Source organism: Rosa rugosa, chromosome 3 (assembly GCF_958449725.1).
Source record: "Rosa rugosa chromosome 3, drRosRugo1.1, whole genome shotgun sequence".
Classification (NCBI taxonomy): Eukaryota; Viridiplantae; Streptophyta; class Magnoliopsida; order Rosales; family Rosaceae; genus Rosa; species Rosa rugosa.
Genome location: NC_084822.1, coordinates 52,375,151 through 52,394,069, shown reverse-complemented (window position 1 = coordinate 52,394,069; position 18,919 = coordinate 52,375,151). Strand labels below are relative to the sequence as shown.

Here is an 18,919-nt window from a genome sequence, read left to right as displayed (position 1 = left end):
GAGTTTTCATCATCACGAGCTCAGGTGATGTTGGCAGCAGATTTGTAGCTAGGGCTTCTTCTGTTCTAGTACGCTACTTAGCTCTCACAATCACAAACATGTCACAATCTTAGTACTAGCTCCACTCTTTCAGAGACAGTACTGTTTTCTTTAACATACAAAACAAGATGTTTTCTTTGGAAAACGAAAGTTCAACATGTTCTCTTCTTTAAAATAATAATATCATAAATCGTACCTGAGCTTATCCTCTATTTTATCGATGGTACCTTAACTTCAATTTTGATCACAACTAGTACCTGAACTTTTCGATTTCATTTTAAATGGTACCTATCACTAACTTCCGTTAAAAATTGACATGTGCCTAACATGTGACTTGTTGGAGAAATTACAATAAAATAATTATAATTTCTCTTGAGAAACTCGTTGACAAAAGGGCAAAAGGCTGAGGCGCGGGTATCTCGCTCTCTTTAAGGAGATTCAAGCCCTCTGTGGAACAATGTCGGTGCACCAGAAATCTCTTGACTTGTCCCCTCCCGGATACAACAGCCCAACAACAAGTTGTACGGCTCACATCAATCTGCACAAATTGGAGGAACCCAAAGCTCCACCAAAATAACACCTTTCTTTGGCCAAAAAACACACAAACACTTTGGGGGATTTTGGAAAGAAAGTTGATGGGTGAATAGTAGTGTTTCGTAATAGTATTACGTAAAAGCAATGATATATTTTAGCATGCAACAAATGGTGCTATTTATAGGCTCTTAGGACACTCCCTATAATTAATAGGGTAGTAACCAAAAGCCATAGGTTACAAGAATTAAAACCCAAAATAAATCAAAATAAAACACCATGAGTTACAAAATAAAATTCAAAATAAATTCGAATTTAAACACACAAAATAAATTCACCCAAATTTAATTTCAATAATAAATAAAATATTAAAATGTTACAACATGACTCATTTAAAAAATTTGTAAAGTTATTTTTTTTTTTTGGAATATCACTTATTTTCAGTTTTTCACTTATATTGTGGCCATAAAAAAAAATGAGATTATCAAAAAGAAAAACTTTCAACTTCAATTAAAAATGGGAGCTTCTATTCATACCTCCAAAATTGTCATTTGAACCTCCCTCGTTTTTCAAGTAATAGTTGACTTTGTTAACTCATGTCAAATTACCAATAAAGACACAAAAGAAGGAAGGAAAAAAAAACTTCTTACCTCTACGTATAGTAGTAGTCTTTAATTGGAGAAAACTTTCTCCTCCAACGTAAACCCTAAAATATACATCGGCAAACGTTATTTATGTTGCTGTCAAAATTTTCTGAACTTTGTGATCGATCACCTATCAATGGAAATAAGTTTCTTATGAAAAAAGAGTTTCCGTTATGAAACTGATAGAAAATAAGGAAGCAAAAAATTGTCAAACTATTAGCAAGAAATCAAGAATGATGGTGGAAAGAAGATTTGACAAGGGGGGAAAGCGTCATTGTATTTCATTAATTCAACAAAAAAGAAACATAAGCTATCTCCATAAGATTATAAAACATTGAAAATTTCATGGAAAGAATTCACGCATACAAGGCCGTAAACAACCTCTATAAAAATACAAATGACATTAAAAGAGAGAGATAGAAATTAAAGCAGCCAGGAGAGAGATACGACTACTAATTGGAGGTTTTTTTTATTTATTTTTAGTTCAGCTTAATTGTATTAAGATAAAATAGAATTGTGAAATCTTCAAAAATTGAAGGAGGTCCAACTATTGATTTTTGGAGGTATGAATAAAACTTAAAAAAAAAAGTTTTTTTTTTTTTTTTGGACAATGGGCATTGTGGGAAAATTAGGGAGGTGTAGATAGCAAATTAGTTATTTGTAAAAGTAAATTGGAGGTCTATTAAGTGAGAATGTCTAAATACCAATTTTAGAGGTATGAATAGAAACTCCTATTAAAAATATGAATGACATGAAAAAAAAATTATGAAAGTTTCGATAAGCTTTGGGTTTTAAGTGCTTTATAGTTTGTCCAAAAAAAATGTTTTTTTTTTTTTTTTTTTTTTTTTTTTTTTAAGGGAAGACGACAAACTATATTAAGTGAAAATTGAGGATTACATGGAGTAGAGGTGGCAAACGGGCCGGCCCGGCCCATTTTAAGCGGGTCTAGTCGTGCTTCGTGCCGTGCTTGGGCCGGCCCATTTATTATCGTGCCGTGCTCGTGCCTACCCACTATAAAGTACGATTTTAAAATCTTAATTTGAACAAATAAAAATTAATTTTATTTAACTATTTAGAAAATTAAAATAAATTAAGTTCTACAACGTTTTTCTTAATCTTAGCTTTTTAAGATTAGATTTCTAATAATTTTTTATATTCCACTATAAGAAAGAAAGAAAGAAAAAACTCAAAATATATTGTTTTTAGTATATTATTGTGAGATTAATCTTTATTAATATAATGAAGATTTAGTATCTATTATTTTTTCCTTCATGCTATAGTTGTATTATTATGAGATTAGTCTTTATTAATAAACATATATTTAATATTTAGAAAAAATACTTATGTCAAAACAAAGATATAATGTTTTGTTTCATTATTTTGACAATATAAAAGAAAACATTGGTGGAATTGTCATGAGATTTTAAATAAAAATGTCTCATATTCAAATCTCATCATTGTAGTTTTTTAATATTTTTAAAAACAAAATGAAATTTTGTGTTTGTAACGGGCCGGCCCACAATATGTCGTGCTCGGGCCGTGCCGGGCCCATTACGGGCCGGGCCAATGGGCCAATATTCTTAGGCCCAGCCCGACCCGTTATTCTAACGTGCTCGTGCTTAGTGGCCCGTTTGCCACCTCTAACATGGAGTGATGCATAAAACATCAAAAGAAAGCAATAAAACATAACGAGATGCACAAACGCATCTGTAATAAAGAAAAAACAATAAAGCAGAATTAGATGCACAATCGCATCAAGAATAAAAGGGAACCAGGTAACCATGTGACTTGATGCCGTAAGGCATTGCTGCACTGCATATGTCACTGAAGCAGTGTAAATAGGAGAGTCACTGTAACTGTAACCGATGATATGACCACCTAGGAGAGGCGATTCGCTCACCAAGAGATCGAAAGCGACCAAGGGTGTCAGAACCTCGGATTTAGGCAGACGAACTCTGAAGAACCAGAACCAATACCAGAACAATATGAGCAGCTGTTTCGGATCCAAGATCCGAAATAGAATACGACCTGGGTCCCAAATGCGGATCCAAATCCGGCCTAAAACCAAGATCAAGTCTGACGGGTCAAACTTGACAAAGGCCAAGGCCCAACATAATTTGGTCTGGGCACCCAAGGATTTGATCTGGGCACCCAAGCTGGCTTCAGCCCGACATCCGGCAACCCTTCCAGATCTGCAACGCCGGAAATCTCTCGTCTCGATGTCAACCACACGACTCCAAGCGCCACCACCCTCGGACTGCTGCACCGCTGTCGATCTCTGGCATGAAATCTCTGGTCACGAACTCCCTCTGGTCCGACTTGGAAACAGAACCCAGAAAGAAATTCCAACACCCGCGATCGTTCCAACCTAGCACACCATTCCGATGCCCATCGCAGAAGTCCACGAGCCCAGACAAACCTAGCAAGCCGGATCGGATCCAGCCTCCCGCCAACAATGAAAGCCATCTGACGTCGTCCTCCTCCATCTCCGGCACCAACAGGGCAACTCTTTTTGCCCCGAAAAAGAGAATAGGCAGGTCCAGGGTCCCAAAGGCGAATCGCCTCACACAACCCCATATATGAGAAAAGCCTCCTCTGGCGAGAGATTTTCAAGCCCATACCAGACTCCCCTCGAACACCGCCGCAAATCGAAAAGCAATGCAACATGGAACGAATGCCACAACCCATAGGTTGAACCGAGAGGAAGAACGACCCTGAGGAGGGCGACATACATGCTTCACGAGGAATAGGAATCTCATCGGAGGCATTAAGATTCAACGAGCAAAACCCTAGACCTAGAGTTTGCCGCCGCCAAGCGAGAGAGAGGAGAACTCTCGTCATATTACAAAAAAAATAATAAATAAAAAAATAAAATAAAATAAAAAATAAAATAAAAAATGTTTTATAGTTTTATTTGAAATGTTTTATATGTATCTATAAAACAAATTAAGTTTTAACATATTGTTTTTAAATTTTTATTTCATAAGAAGGTAGAGATTAATTTTAACTTCTACTTTTAATTGAACTTCTATTTTGATTAAGATATTAATTTATCAAAATATTATTTAGTAAACAAGATTATTTCAATGGGTATTTCCGTCAAACTACTCTTGAATACAGGTCATGTGCTTTGCACATGTCAATTTTTAAAGGAAGATCAACGGAAGTTAGTGATAGGTACCATTTAAACTGAAATCGAAAAGTTCAGGTACTGGTTATGATCAAAATTGAAGTTCAGGTATTATCGATAAGATAGATGATAAGTTCAGGTACTGATTGTGATCAAAATTAAAGTTCAGGTGTCATCGATAAGATAGATGATAAGTTCAGGTACCATTTATGATAATAACCCAAATACAAAATATTCAAGGTTTTTTTTTTTTTTTTTGTCTTTTTTTTTTTCGAATGATATATTCAAGGCTTTGAGTTTCAAAATGGACAATGGTCAAGAAAGCCGAAGGTGTCGACTTTATCAAAAGTCAAATGGATGAGGCAAATGCCGTTGTTTCTGACTTTCTGTATAACTGAGGCAAAGATAAGTTAACTGAAAATTGTGTTACCATCGGGTAATCATGTTATTCTGTTTGTTATGACTGCATCTTTGTGCGTACATTTTGATAAAATTCCATCAAAAATAGAAGGGTGGAAATTATTTGCTCCTAGTGGCTACTCCATAGCCTTATTCTACCATCTATCAAGCATATTGATTCAAATCATTCCACAATTGTAGAAGCAATAAAAAACATAATTTGTCCCATGAACATTAGGAACGCATTGATGTCCTGCATCGTGGTGTTTAATCCAACACTTCTTTCCACAGTCTTCTAATGTGCATCAATTGGCATACAATTCCTCTTGGCATCTTTTTTGTGCATAAACTCGAGGCACCAAACAAACTACAAAAGTTCGAAATATAAGTGAACAGTTAATATCTGACAAAATAACAGGCATTCAATGATAGCCATAATAAATTAAATTGAGAAACAAAATAAAAGAAAATCGATCATTCGTTGATCACCATATAGTGTGATTTTCTCAAAAGGATGCTAGATTAACAACCTCTAAGCCGATCGATTGAGCAAACAAAGTATAGAGTTAATAAAACCAAAGAGAAGAATACATATTGGCATAAGGATAATTAGATTATTTACCTGACAATATAAGAACAAGAGTGAAATGACGGAAGAATGAAAACTTTGACATTTCTAGCACAACAGGATAACTAATATCTTTTAGCGTATCTCTAACAGACTCTCTATTTTGGCTCCTTAGCTATTTTGGAGTGTTGAAAGAAAAACACAATATGTGCCTTCGTCAAAATAACTGACGAAGAGAGAATTAAAGAATTGCGATTATAGCTCAATCAACATTTACTATCATTATTGTAATTGATATTTTCATTGTAATTCTCTCCCAATATAAAGGGACTATCAAATGAAATGAGTAGACCAATTTCCATTTACTTTTACACGTTATTAGCACGAGTCTCTAGCCCTAACTTCGAGAAAAAAAAAACTCAAACCCTAGAAGAGAAAACATTCTCTTCTTTCTGCCGCCACCCTAAACAAAAAAAAAATTTCTCTCCCCGGCCGCGAAGCCCCATAGCCGGCCAGATCGGCCTCGTCCAGATCCTTCTTCCGGCCGCCAAATCCTTCTTCCTGTCCGGCCAACATCCACACCCGACACCTGCCCTTCTCCAGCCTCAACCGCAGCGCACAGCCCACCCGCCTCCACCCATCGTTGCTGCACCTTGCTGCCCATCCCAGCGCACTACTGCCCTTCCAGATTGACCCGACCGACACCAGCACTCCACCGGGCTCGATATCAGCCTCCCACCTGCAAACCAGAAAGAAGAAGAAGAGAGAGAGAGAAAGAAAAAAAAAATAGTGACCCAGCCCAGACGAAAACAAAAAAAAAACAAAAGGAGGCCTACCTGGTGACACAGCCCAGCAAGAAGAAGAAGAAGAAAAAAGAGAAGGGGAAGAAGGCCCCGGCCCATTGCTGAAGAAAAAAAACAATCGCTACGCACGCCTGCATCAACACGCGCGTGCGCTAGGATAGTTTTATTTTCTAGAAACCAATTCCCATTTTTAACTTTTTATATATTTTAGTAGCAGCACCAGACTCTTAAGTGACTTTCCATTATAACTTGGGAAAAAAATACAAACAGTACTCCAACTATGGCCCATTCTAAATTTTCATACCCAACTTTTCAAAACTATCACATTGGTACCCAGGTTATCCAGCACGACCCAACATCCATACACGCCGTCTATAACGGCGTTAATTATTATGCTAGATGGCATATTTTCAGGGGTATTTTGGTCCTTCCGTGTCTTCACCTTAATTTTTTTTAATTATTTTTTTAACTAAATTTTTTATTAGTTATATTTACTTATAAGGGAATATCAGCCCTTCATTTCCACTCACTCTAAAATACTACGGCCAGAAAAATAATACCACTGTTTTTGGCTTTCTAATCCATTTTCTCTTTCTTTGCCAATGGAAATCCAGTTCTCTTCATCTCCTCTATCCCTTCTGAAACCAGACCTTCCTCTCAGCCATAAACCATCGCCCTGATTAGATCCATCACCACCAAATCTCTTTACAACCCCAGAGGAAAAAGAGAGGTATCCCCACAGATCCATTCATAATTCTATTGAAAATTTTATCTTCATCAATTCATCAACTGGGCATAAGAAGAAAGGAACAAATCCAAATTCCAAAAACTACCAATCCGTATGATCCAAATTCCAAATTCCACAAACATCTAATCCAAATTCAAAAAGATTAATCCAAATTAAGAAGAAACAAGGAGAAGAATGGGGAAATGAGAGTCGAGAGCTTTCTCTCTCGAAACCATAGAGCCGCCTTATTTGGGCTGCTTGCAGGGAGGTTTTCGTAGCCTCCATATTCCTTCTCGTCTCGACGATCTTGTCATGAGACAGATCGTTTCAACCCTTGGTTAGAGGAATGGTGGGTTGCCTTTGCGACAGTGCTCGGTTGGCTTTGCTTCGGGGTGCGATCACGGTGGAGATGCTTCTGTGGTTAGAAAGGGAGATCCGGTTTCGGGCGGCGTCTTCCTTCGTCCAGGGATTAATGGAGGATATTTGATGGCGGAACCAGGTGAGTGCTTGCGACGGTGAAGCGAGGTAGCAGGTTGATGTCGGAGTGTTCGAGGTGGCCAGCAGCGGTCATGCTGCAGTCAGCGACGGAGCAAATAGAGAGAGAGAGAGAGAGAGAGCGTGAGAGATAGACGAGAGAGGCAAAGAGAGAGGGAGAAAGAGAAGGGACTAAAGAATGGGGCTGGAAAAGTAAATGACACAAATACCCATCAAATACGCCACGTGGCATACGTGTTAACCCCGTCATGGACGGCGGGTACGTATATTGGGTCGAGCTAGCTATTTGGGGTACCATTGTGATAGTTTCGGAAAGTTGGGTATGAAAATTTAGAATGGACCATAGTTGGAGTACTGTATGTATTTTTTTCCTTTATAACTTTTAGCTATCTCGCTCCAAAATATAGAGAGCGAGATGAGGTTATAGTTCTCTATAATTTAAAACATTCTTTTTAAGCCACTTTATGTAATTTATAAATACATTTAAACTATTTAATCTTCATTTAAAAAATAATATAAATTCAAAACTAGCTATTATAGAGAGCACTTATGCAAACATATTTCTAAAGTGGCTAGCCAAAATGACTTTTTAGCTATTTTGGCTAAAATTTGACTAATGACTAAAAAATGGCTAACATTGCTAACATGCAGGATGGGTTGAGAGGGTAATCTCATGTTGGTATTTTAAAAGATTTTAAAATCTTTAATTTAATTTAATTTGATTTTCAATTTTCAATTGTAACTTATGCTTTTAACGCCCAGTACCATTTGGTCTAGTGGCATAAGTCTCCCCTTTGTAAATGGGAGGTTGTGAGTTCGACTCACAAAAGACTAGTTGTTGATATGATAAAAAAAAAACTTATGCTTTTAATCCTATAATTATTTGGGGGTTATAGGAGTTTCATTTTGGGATTTAATTTTCAGATTTTATGGTGTGTTTTATGATGGAGGTTACATGAGATAATTGGAGCCTATAAAAGGCAACAATGTTTCCCAAGTTGTTTACAACAAAAGGATTATCTCTACTCATTTACATACTACCACTTCGATTACTACCTTCCATATTTTACTATTATTTTGGGCAACGGTTCTGTGACTTGGAAATTCTATCCGAATGTGAACGTGCTCATAGCGGACTTTTGGTTGCTTGTATTGGGGTCGTATCTTGGAGTCTTGTAGACCGTCAGCACCTGCACGTAGGGAGGCTACAAAAGCTTTAGGACAGCGTCTTTTGACGTTCTTTCACCATACCAGGCTTGTTTTCTCACTTTGGTTTTGATATATATATATTATCTATTAGCCTATCTATTTTTATCTTAACTTTTCTTTCTTTTATTTTACTAAATTTATTTTCTATTTTAATCAATTTTACAAAGGAAAAAAAAACTAATTTTTTACAACATCTCATATATGCATATAGGTGTATATATAACATTGAAAGCATGAGCCACGCACAGAAAGGCTTCCCTTAATTTATATATATATATTAACCCCACCCCACCCCCACCCTTGATGGGGCTCGAACTCTTGACCTCTCATATGAAAGACCAAAGCCTTACCACCCCACCAAACACACACACCCAATATCAAATTATATTGAAATGTCTTTGAATTGATGAGTTACTAGAGGATGAAAAATTAACCGGAAACTCATCTAAGGCGACTTCTTCTCAATTTTTAGAAAATCTTTAATTAGTCTTAGTTATCTATCAACCTTTAATGGAATGAAATAAAACTGACCCTTCTAAATTTTTTATAAATTCTTAATTAGTCTTAGTTTTCAAAATTTAATTCAAATTTATCTTAATTAGTTTTGATTATCCTTGAACTTTAATGAAATGAAATGATATCTTACACTATTAATACACTACATATATCCAATTAATACAAATCTTTTCAAAGTTGTGTTACCTTATTGATAGATATATGTCCATAATAGCCCCATTGTGAGGGAGCCCAACAAACAGCCCCACCCATGAACAAACTTCCAGCTCAGGTCCAACATCTTTGGAATCCAAATAACTGCCCAACTGCCCATTACCCAGAAGGAGGCCCAAAGCATGGAGACTACGATGGGCACCCCAACACCTCCACCCAACAGATTCCGGCCACCGAAACCATGAGCCAGCTCCGTCGCTGCAAGGCCGTCGCCACCAAACTCTCGCACCCCCGCCGAGAAGCTGCCACCATCCTGTCCCCGTGAGACTCCGTCCCAACCACCAGCAGAAGCAAATTGGGTCAGATTTCCCCAACTAGTCGCGCCCCCGTTATCGGCCCAGCCAGATCGCAGTAGAATCAACCCCAGACCTCCGCCGTCTTTGATCGACTCCCTTCGAAACCCAACAGAACAATCCACCATCGGATCCCCCTTGAAGCTTCGACCCGAACTCAGATCCAGTTTTCGGGCCCTAGCTCCCAACCAGAGCGGACGGTCTCCGGATAATCCAGCCACCAAGACGTCCACCACTGCATCCTCCAACCAGAACACTTGGTTGACGACAAAAGGAGAAAGAGAAGCCTCAGGCCAAGGCAGCTTCCCATATGAACAATCAAACACAGCAAGCAGCAAGAAATAGAGAGCCGCAAGGCTGATGATGACCATGGCCATCGAGGTTTGGGAATTTTGGGAGTTTTGTCGACAATGGAAGACTGCCGAGTAAACCCTAGTAGAGCGCTAGGTCAGAGAAATTTAAAAGGACTAAATACTGTTTAGTCCTTAAGCTTTTGACCATAAAACACTTCAGTTCCTGACCTTCTAATTTCACACGTTTAGTCCCTGTACTTCAAAATTTCAAACTAATAAGTCCTTGCTGTCTAAAAGTCGCGGCAAAATGTCTATTATGCCCTCAGTTCTTTTTTTTTAAAATTAATTAATTATTTTATTTTTTTTGGAAAAGGAAAATTTTTTTCCCTTTTTTTCTTTCTGTTTATTTTTTTATGTTTTTTTTTCCTTTCTTTCTTTCTGTTTGAAAAAAAGAATAAATAAAATAAAGAAAAAATAAAAAATAAAAAAAAGAGAAAGGAATAAATTTATTTTTAAAAAAAGAACTGAGGGCATAATAGACATTTCGCCGCGACTTTTAGACGGCAAGGACCTATTGGTCTGAAATTTTGAAGTACAGGGACTAAACGTGTGAAATTAGAAGGTCAGGGACTGAAGTGTTTTATAGTCAAAAGCTCAAGGACTAAACAGTATTTAGTCCTAAAATTATAATTGGGAGGACTTTGTACGTGATTCAGATCATATGAAAAATAAATAAGGCTTGGCAGCATGAAGCATGGTGTGGGAGCTAGAAACACACTGCGGTGAGAGAATTGGATGGATTTTGGATTTGGGGTTTTTGGAAAATTGGTTTGAATGAGTGTTTGAGAAAATGGCTGAAAACTAGACTTATGCTTGAAGGCTTGATTTGTTTTAGGTGTTTCTGAATTTCTAGGTTTTACTAGATTGTGCTCATGCCTATCTCAATCCTAAATCTTCCTTTATATACTCCATTGGGAACACACGGTTTTTGGGTAAATCATTTCTTCTTCAATCCACACATAATTTCTACCTTAAAATCTAGGAAAAGAAAGCTTACTTGAGAGATGAAGTTTTGGGAGAAAGAGAAAGTCGCTACAGCAGCCGACAACGATTATAGCAGATACAGTTGCGGGGGCATAAAATCTGGAATTAGGTGGACGAAGAAGCTTGAGAATTGTGAACTCATCGTTTAAGGAAGAAGAGGATATCTCTTAACTGGTCACAAGATTTCCCTTTCAATGACTAACAAAAGGAATCAATCGTCCTTAGGGATTTTGGCTAACTCTCTGTGTACTAGGTTGCTGCAGGGAAAATGTAAGATATGAGATCGCTGCAGGGAAGGAAGGAAAGACGGGAACAAAGAAGAAGAAAAGGGAAGTTGGGCTTTTCTGACATGGACTTTGGGTTTTAAAGGAGAGGCTGACCCAATTCTCATGTTCACCATTTCGTTCTTGATTTAAGTAATTGGCTTGGATTTCAGGCCCAAGACCGAAATCACCAACGACACTAAATCAATAGACGAGCATTATGTGTTTCTGTAACCTTCCACACCACACCCACTTCTGCAAGCCCCAAGAGCGTAGTTGTGGCTTGGGTCCACACGCATGGCATTACGATTCAAGAAAATATGTAATTTTTGTCTTTCCGAATGTAGTTTGCTTGTGTATTTCTTTATTGGGGTTGAAATGTGCGCACGACATGTCTTGTGCTTTTTTGGGTATCAACACCCATATGCACATATTTACGATTCTTTGTTAATATGCTAAATCGAAGTAACACATAATTTTTTTTCTATATTTATCGTTCATCTCAAATCCCAAAATGTATTCAACATGAGTTTAAGGGTGTTTCAATTTCTGCATTAGTACAAGAAATATTACACTTGAATTTTCTTATACTCATAATTTTTTTTATATATACTAATATGTTTTGAAAAATGTGTTATTTATTTATTTTGACAAAAAATTGTGTACGTTTTTTTTTTTTTTTGAATAGAAATTGATTTCAATAGTAATCAAGCCATAAGACAGGCCAGAGTCTAACAAAACTTACATAAGCAAAACCGGTAAAAAAACCGATAACCTATCTAAGCCAAGCTAAAACTCATTAAAGTCTAAGGGACACTCGCATGAAGCAAGCCTAACTAAGCAAGAAACGTCGCTTCCTAAGGAAGAAAATCATTCATCTAGCCTAAGCTGCCAGCACGCAATTGTGGTATAACTATAAACTAGAAACATCTCAGAAAGCATATAGAAGTTATTCCTACCTAAACATAGGCTTGCATCCAGATGTCAAAGGCCTAAACTTAGATGAGGGCCAACTCCTTCCCCCTGGGGTTGGATTTGGCACCATCTTCTGCAGCTAACAACCTCGGCAACAGGTTGGTCTTTTTGCATTTTCCACTAGTCTTCTTTTCAGTATCAGTCTTAACATTTTTCTCTTTTCCGGCGGTGCCATAAGGCAGCTTATTCAGGCTTCCAGAGGCCGGCCTCTCTTCCTCTTCGATGGCATCGATGGCTCCACTAGACCCATGGCCACCGCATCCAAATTCTTCTTCCCAATAGCTAAACTGAGGTGCAACTTTTTGGGAGAAATTGTGATCTCATCTTCATCCCTAGCACGACGTTTCCTCGTGATTGGTTCACCGTCCGGGCTAGGTGCCTCTAATTCTCGAATCAGTATCTGCCTTCTAGCACGACGAGATGCTAAGACCGACTGAGGAAGAAAAGCTTCCAGAATGGATCGCGGGACTTGGGCCTTGAACACTAGGGTTTGGCCAGCTGCTAAAACCCTAGCTGTAGTAGAGCTTGAACCTGACTCTTCTCGCAAAACTGCCAGCGCAGATGGCTGCACCTCCGTGCCCACCATCTCATCCTCCTCTTTCTGAAAATCCGAGCCGGAGCAAGGCAACCCTACGTGTGTGACATAGCCACACCGCCCAAAGACCTTATCAAACTTGAATCTCACCAGAAATTGCACGTTGTCCTCCACCCAGAATCTGCGCTTGAACAATAGCGGGTTAGCAAACTCAATCTCCACTCGGATACGTAACACCCTAGTCTTGAAAGTTGTTTTGTCGAATTCCATAACCTCCCCCAACGTACTCCCAATGAGTCGCATAATCCTTTCAGATCGAAAGGCCGGTGGAACTCCCAGCAATGTAATCCAGTAAGAAGATTTCTTCAAAGGCACCTCCGCAATCTGACGCACACCGTCATAATCAGCCAAAGCAATTGGGGGCCTATGAAAACCCCATGGTCCTCCTTTCCAGACTCGACCTCGATCAGCCGGGTCAGAGAAAGAAAACAGAATCCTGTCGTCTTCCCCGATGTCTTCAACCCTAAGCGATCCATTGATCCTCCATGCAGATCGGAACATACCAAGAAGAGATCTGCGATTATACTCCCTAGCAGTGAGGAGTTTCCCAAGCATGAAAACCTCAGGTTGCCTTAAACCCTTGGATGGACGAAGGTCCACCGGTTGTTTCCCATCGGCGATGGCAAGAGAGGAGGCTAAACGCGCAGCCATTACATCAACGGAAGCCATTTGCTGTTGACAGAAGCTTCGCAAGCAAAAAACCCTAACCCTAGGGAGAGAGTGTTTGGTTGCGGCTAGACTTTTCGACTTATAAAAAAACTTGTGTACGTTATTCCTAGAGGATGACTGAAAATGAGCTTTAATTTGTTACCTAGTAAAAATTTGACCCTCCCTAAATGAGGAGAAAATTTGCCACGCCACTAGATATATACCTGGGACAACCATTCCATGATGGTGCATCTCAATCCGAGCAACAAATGAAGGTTACAAAAGCGCATTAATTGACATATGCACTAGATAAGTACATTAATTAAGTATAAATATACATACCGACTCAAAAGAAGAGGAAAAATATCCTCACTTTTTTTTTTTTGAGGTTTGGACGACAGTAGTAACCACACACACACCCTCATGCAGTGTATCCCAGCGTAGCCGGACTAATCACTGCACCGCAGACGCACGAACCTTGGTGTTTAATCAACCTAGGTCCCTCAAATCTGCTGGCCACGGGGTGGAGCTGGGATTCGAACGTTAGACCTGGGGGTTCCAGACTAAGCCGCTCGACCAACACACCACACCACGTGGTTGAAAAAAAATATATATATATATATATATATATATATATATATCCTCACTTGTTCTAACTAATTAAACCTAACAAAAAAAGCATCTAACTTATTCAAAAAAAAAAAAAAAAAACCTATGATCCTAACAAAAAGATAGATGGATCACTATACTCTCTTACATCTTATACTATGAGTATGATGCCATTTAATGAACAAGCAACTTAGTTAAAGTACGTAACCACTTTAATGGTTGCTTGGGCTATAATTCGAGAAAAATTTAGGTCAAAAACTTGTTAAATATAGGTATATCACCCCCAAATAAAATAAAAAAATTTGTACAATTATTTGTTCAGTATCTCTTCGAGTCCTTATCCTCAGAGTCTCAGACCCCAACCCTATTACCACTCCCGTTGCCGCTAGTCCTCCACTCCACCTCACGCTTCTCCGACTCCCTCGGTCCCTCAAGAACCCTCGCAATTACCTCGCATCCCTTTGCACCACTTTCCATGACAAATCTCAACACACCAAAGCAGGCCATGCGAACAGGTAGGCCTCTAAGAAGCTTAATGTAGCGAAGAGACTATGTCTGGGCAGTAGATCAGCAAAGCCCTCTGTTAGCCACTAACCTCTTCGCTTGGAAGCGCCTCGACCGCCCCGGCGACGACGCTGATGATTTTGTATTCTTTGAACTCTTGTAGAGTTGCAGATTTGGTTGAATTCCATATTTGGTTTTTTGTTCCCCCGTTATATGTTTTTAATAATAAAGGCGTGAGGATGAGTTTCCCACTGGATTCCAAAATGCTAAATACGTCCCTGATTACATATATACTACAAGAAAGTCTCAAAGGAAAGAAGGCTAAACAAAAAAAATAGAAGAAATAAAGGAGATCACTCCAAATATAATCTCATATCAGAATCTAAAGTCAGGGTCCACATCCATTGCCCAAGCAAATTTTTTGAGCTGAATTTTGCTGAAAATCTTCTGAATGGGAACTTCATGTCGCTTGCACCATGCAACAGTGATCCTAGGGTCAAGATAATTCACTTTAGATGTTTCCAGTGCAACATTTTTATTGTCCTCTTTGTCAGCAATTTTGCTTTCAATGGCTTCGATCTTCTTTGCCGTTTGAGCCATCTTCTTCTCCAATACATCTGGGGTCAAGTTCTTCTTTTGTTTTCTGTTCAGTGGGGACTTTCCTTTTCTTTCTCTGACCAAATCTGTTTCCAGATCTTTCATTACGCCTTTTAAGTCCTCAATCTTCTTGTTTAGCTTAGATATTTGCTCCCCAAAAGTCTTTGGTTCAGTACGCTGATGATTGCAAAGGATAGCAACCTTCTTGTTTGCATCCTTGTAAATTTCAACTCTAGCTGAAACATCTCCCTCTTTTTTAGTCTTCTCATTCAACATATTATCCAATGTGATAGATGCATTGTATGTTCGGAACACTTTTGCTGTAAGGCCAGGCATAAGTTCCTTTAGATGTGCATTCAATATATTCGTATCCAACTGGTCAAAGAGCTTATCACTACTACTCTTTCCATTCTGAAACTGCTTGATTGCCTTGTAAACAGGAAGCTCAACTTGATGAGTTTGGTGATATTTGATTGAATCTTTACCAAGAAAGTCAAACTCCAGCAAGTTGGGGGCAATTGCTTTTACATTCTCTACCTTTAATGTGCAGCAGCCAACAGTATCGGCTTCCTCATTAACATCCTTCTTGTTCCCAGCCCTCAAAGCAAATCTATCGATGAGATAAGTAGCTACTGCTATCTGCCTATTTAAATTTGCACCATCTTCTTTACTAGGGATTGTAAAAGCCCTAGTGTATGCAGTCCTGATATCATTTATGTAGTCCTTCAACTCCCTTGCTTTCTCAAATTTATCCTTGTCACTTTGACCCCTCAAGGAACTGCTACCTCCCAGCATTACGTACTTGGTTTTCTCCTCAGAAATTGGATCATCCCAGCAAGCTAACCATGAAACAGTATTGTCATGCCTTATTTGTTTCCAACTTTTACCGGGAATGGGGCATTCAGGAACTGGGGCATCCTTTCCTATATTGATTGTAATATCACTTGGAACAATCCGCCTTTTCAACCTTCCTGACTGTGGCTGCTCGCCACGACCTCGGAATAATCCAGGCGGTTCAACTCTAAAGCTCTGAACCTCCTCTTTTACACCATCAATAGTAGCCCACTTATACTTCTCCTCTTGTTTTAATTTCTCCTCCTTCACAGCCTTCTTCTCTTCCATACTCATTTGTTTCTTCTTCTCCTTCTCTTGGCACCACCATTCATATATTGGTTGAAAATTACAAGCATCCAAGTTCTGTATCACATGCTCTTCTCCAAGCAACTTGCTCCAATCCATCCAGAAATTGTCTCTGAATCTTCGTTTATTCACATAATCTGTATCTGTCATCATTGCGAACATTGTTGCGACCTCCTCTTGCTCAGTTGTCAAATCAACTGGCTTCCCATTGTAAAGCATCTTTACCCCATGAGGCTCGTAAGGTGGTGGAAAAACGACACCATTGTGAACTAAACTAGTCCACTTCTTCGGCTTATTATCAGATTTAGAGCTAGGTTGATCCTTGGACACTTTATCTGGCTTTTTGCCCTTTTTGATCGTATTGGAGGATGAACTGATTTTTGGTACCTTTTTCTTTGTCGTCAGCGATGATTTGTTAACTGATCTAGCTTTCCTCATTCTATGTGCAAGTCTACTGTCATCATAATCTACCTCTGGCTCATGTTTTGGGGATGATACTTGCTTATTCTTAGGGTGAGAACCTAAAACTTTTGGCTTCTTAGCTGAAGACTGCTCAGAAATATTGGTTTGATGATCCAGAGGCCTCTTAGGAGTTTTCCCCTTTCCCTTTAAATACCTTGACGATAGAGGTTGATTATCATCATCCTCCGAATCCCAATCTCCTGCCTCATCGGAACCAGCCTTCATGAAAGCACACAACGGTTTTTCATCATCAGAATCACTATTCTCTTCTGCTGGAGCAGGATGTTTAGCAGATGCAGACGGCACGATTTGTTCTGGCAACTGTTTAGACTGATCATAACTAGACACAGGTGATGAAGTCGAGGCTTTTGGGATTGCCCTTAATGGAGCCATCTTACCTTTTGCTTTAGATGCAGTGTTATGCCGTTTGAAAAGTAAAGGCTCATCACCATCTTCATGGTCAGACAGACTCGGTTTCGGTATAGTAGAATTCTGATCAGCCATTGCAGCCTGTTGTATTTTCAATCTTATTCGATGTATTTATAGATGTGTTTATACATAGGAGCTATAGAATTTTATATATAGGACGTGAATCACAGTAATATAAGGAAACCCTGTATCAATAGGACTCCCTGAATCAGGCCTTACCAGTTCAACTTTGTTTAACACACAAATATTCCAATATAAAGTTTCCAAATATGTGCAAATTCAACTTGTATAAACGGGCCAAACATCTAATCGATTAAGAATATATCTAAAAATCTAGAGCAAAATTGAAAGATTTTACACAAAGCTTTTGCATTACTTCCATTACTTGTGTGTGGTGTAAAATTGGGCATTGCAATCACACCTCACCGGAAATTGGATCCAATCAAGAAGACGACGACGACGGAAAGACGTCTTTAACGGCGGACGCCGCCGTCAAGTAGTTGAGCGTGTTCCTCAGCGTCTCCTTCTCCCTCTTCAGCCTCGCCGCCGTGTCCTCCAACTCCAGCAAGGCCTGCTGCTCCCTCGGCGCGCCTTCGAAAGTGCTTCCGACGAAGAACGAGAACGGCGTCGGAAATAGGTTCCGCCTCAGGTCCTGCACCTCCTTCTCCGGCTTGCCGCCGAGCCGGTTGGAGAGCCGAATCACGTCCTTCATGTAGGACTCAACCTCGGTGGCCAATGTGTCCAGGTCCTCCTCGCCGTCGCCGGACGGCCGGTCCTCCAGCCACTTGACCTCCGCCACCAGGTAGGGCTTGGTCCGGACCAGGTCCGTAACCCTAAAACGCTCCTGACCTTTACAAATCAGGAAGAACCGGTCGTCGACGAGCCGCTCGTGCTTGACGACCTCGCCGACGCAGCCGACGTCGGCAGTGCCGGAGACGGCGTCGCTGTAGATGACGCCGAAGCGGAGATCGGTCTGGAGGAGCGAGTGCATCATCATCCGGTACCGGAACTCGAAGATCTGCAGCGGCAGAATCGCGCCGGGGAAGAGGACGAGCGGCAAGGGAAAGAGCGGGAGCTCGACGACGTCGTCGGACTTGGAGTTGGTGTGGTGGCGCTCGGAGAAGGAGGAGGCGGAGCATTTGAGGGAGGAAGAGCGGTGTCGCTGGCGGCGGAGGCGGGAAGAGAAGAAATTAGGGTTTGGGAATAGGGGATAGGGGAGTGGATTGGGATTGAAGGAGGGTTTATGGTGGAGGGAGGAAGAAGAAGAAGAAGAAGAAGAAGAAGGGGAGGGAATGAGCTGAGGGAGAGCCATTGATGAATTGAGATTCTGAAGAATCTAGAGTGCCATTAGTGTGAGTGAGAGTGTTTTACTGTTTCTGGTTATCTAATTTTTTTTTTTTTCAAATAATTTGGGAAAAAAATGTGGTGGTTTTGAGGAGGGAGATGTGGATAATATGGAGAGAGAAATTGGGGCCTAGTGGACTTGAATTATTTGGATGTGGTTATTGGATTTTCCGCGTGGGAGTTGGGCCTAGTGGTGTGTGTTGTTCGGCCTATCATTTTCATCCCAACACAAAAATCTTCAAGTGCAACTGTGCAAGTGCATTTTTTTTCTTCAGATGAATGAGGTCAAAAAGACAAGTGCAAGTGCATCGATCTATAGATACATGAATGAGAGAAAAATTTCCAATTTTTTTTTTTGCATTTTATGACTTGTCTAAATTCATTGATTCTCGGAGAATTAGTGTTTGCCTCAAAATCGTCTCGGCTCAAATTAGTAGCCGAGGGATTTG

At 39.7% G+C, this 18,919-nt stretch overlaps 2 protein-coding genes across 2 annotated transcripts; both read right to left on the bottom strand.

Moving 5' to 3' along the window:
• Positions 1–14,873: 14,873 nt before the first annotated feature.
• LOC133740314 (DNA topoisomerase 1 alpha-like) lies at positions 14,874–17,212 on the bottom strand. Its single transcript, XM_062168244.1, has one exon. The coding sequence runs from the start codon at positions 17,199–17,201 to the stop codon at positions 14,874–14,876; it is 2,328 nt and encodes a 775-aa protein (XP_062024228.1). The 5' UTR covers positions 17,202–17,212.
• A 122-nt stretch (positions 17,213–17,334) lies between these two features.
• LOC133740315 (uncharacterized) lies at positions 17,335–18,545 on the bottom strand. The gene has a single exon (XM_062168245.1). It carries the CDS (start codon positions 18,436–18,438, stop codon positions 17,569–17,571), a length of 870 nt encoding a protein of 289 aa, XP_062024229.1. The 5' UTR covers positions 18,439–18,545; the 3' UTR covers positions 17,335–17,568.
• Between the last annotated feature and the right edge of the window lie 374 nt (positions 18,546–18,919).

Excerpts from the sequence above, each read along its gene's own strand:
- LOC133740314 (XM_062168244.1), bottom strand. The coding sequence starts at position 17,201 with ATGGCTGATCAGAATTCTACTATACCGAAACCGAGTCTGTCTGACCAT.
- LOC133740315 (XM_062168245.1), bottom strand. The coding sequence starts at position 18,438 with ATGGCTCTCCCTCAGCTCATTCCCTCCCCTTCTTCTTCTTCTTCTTCT.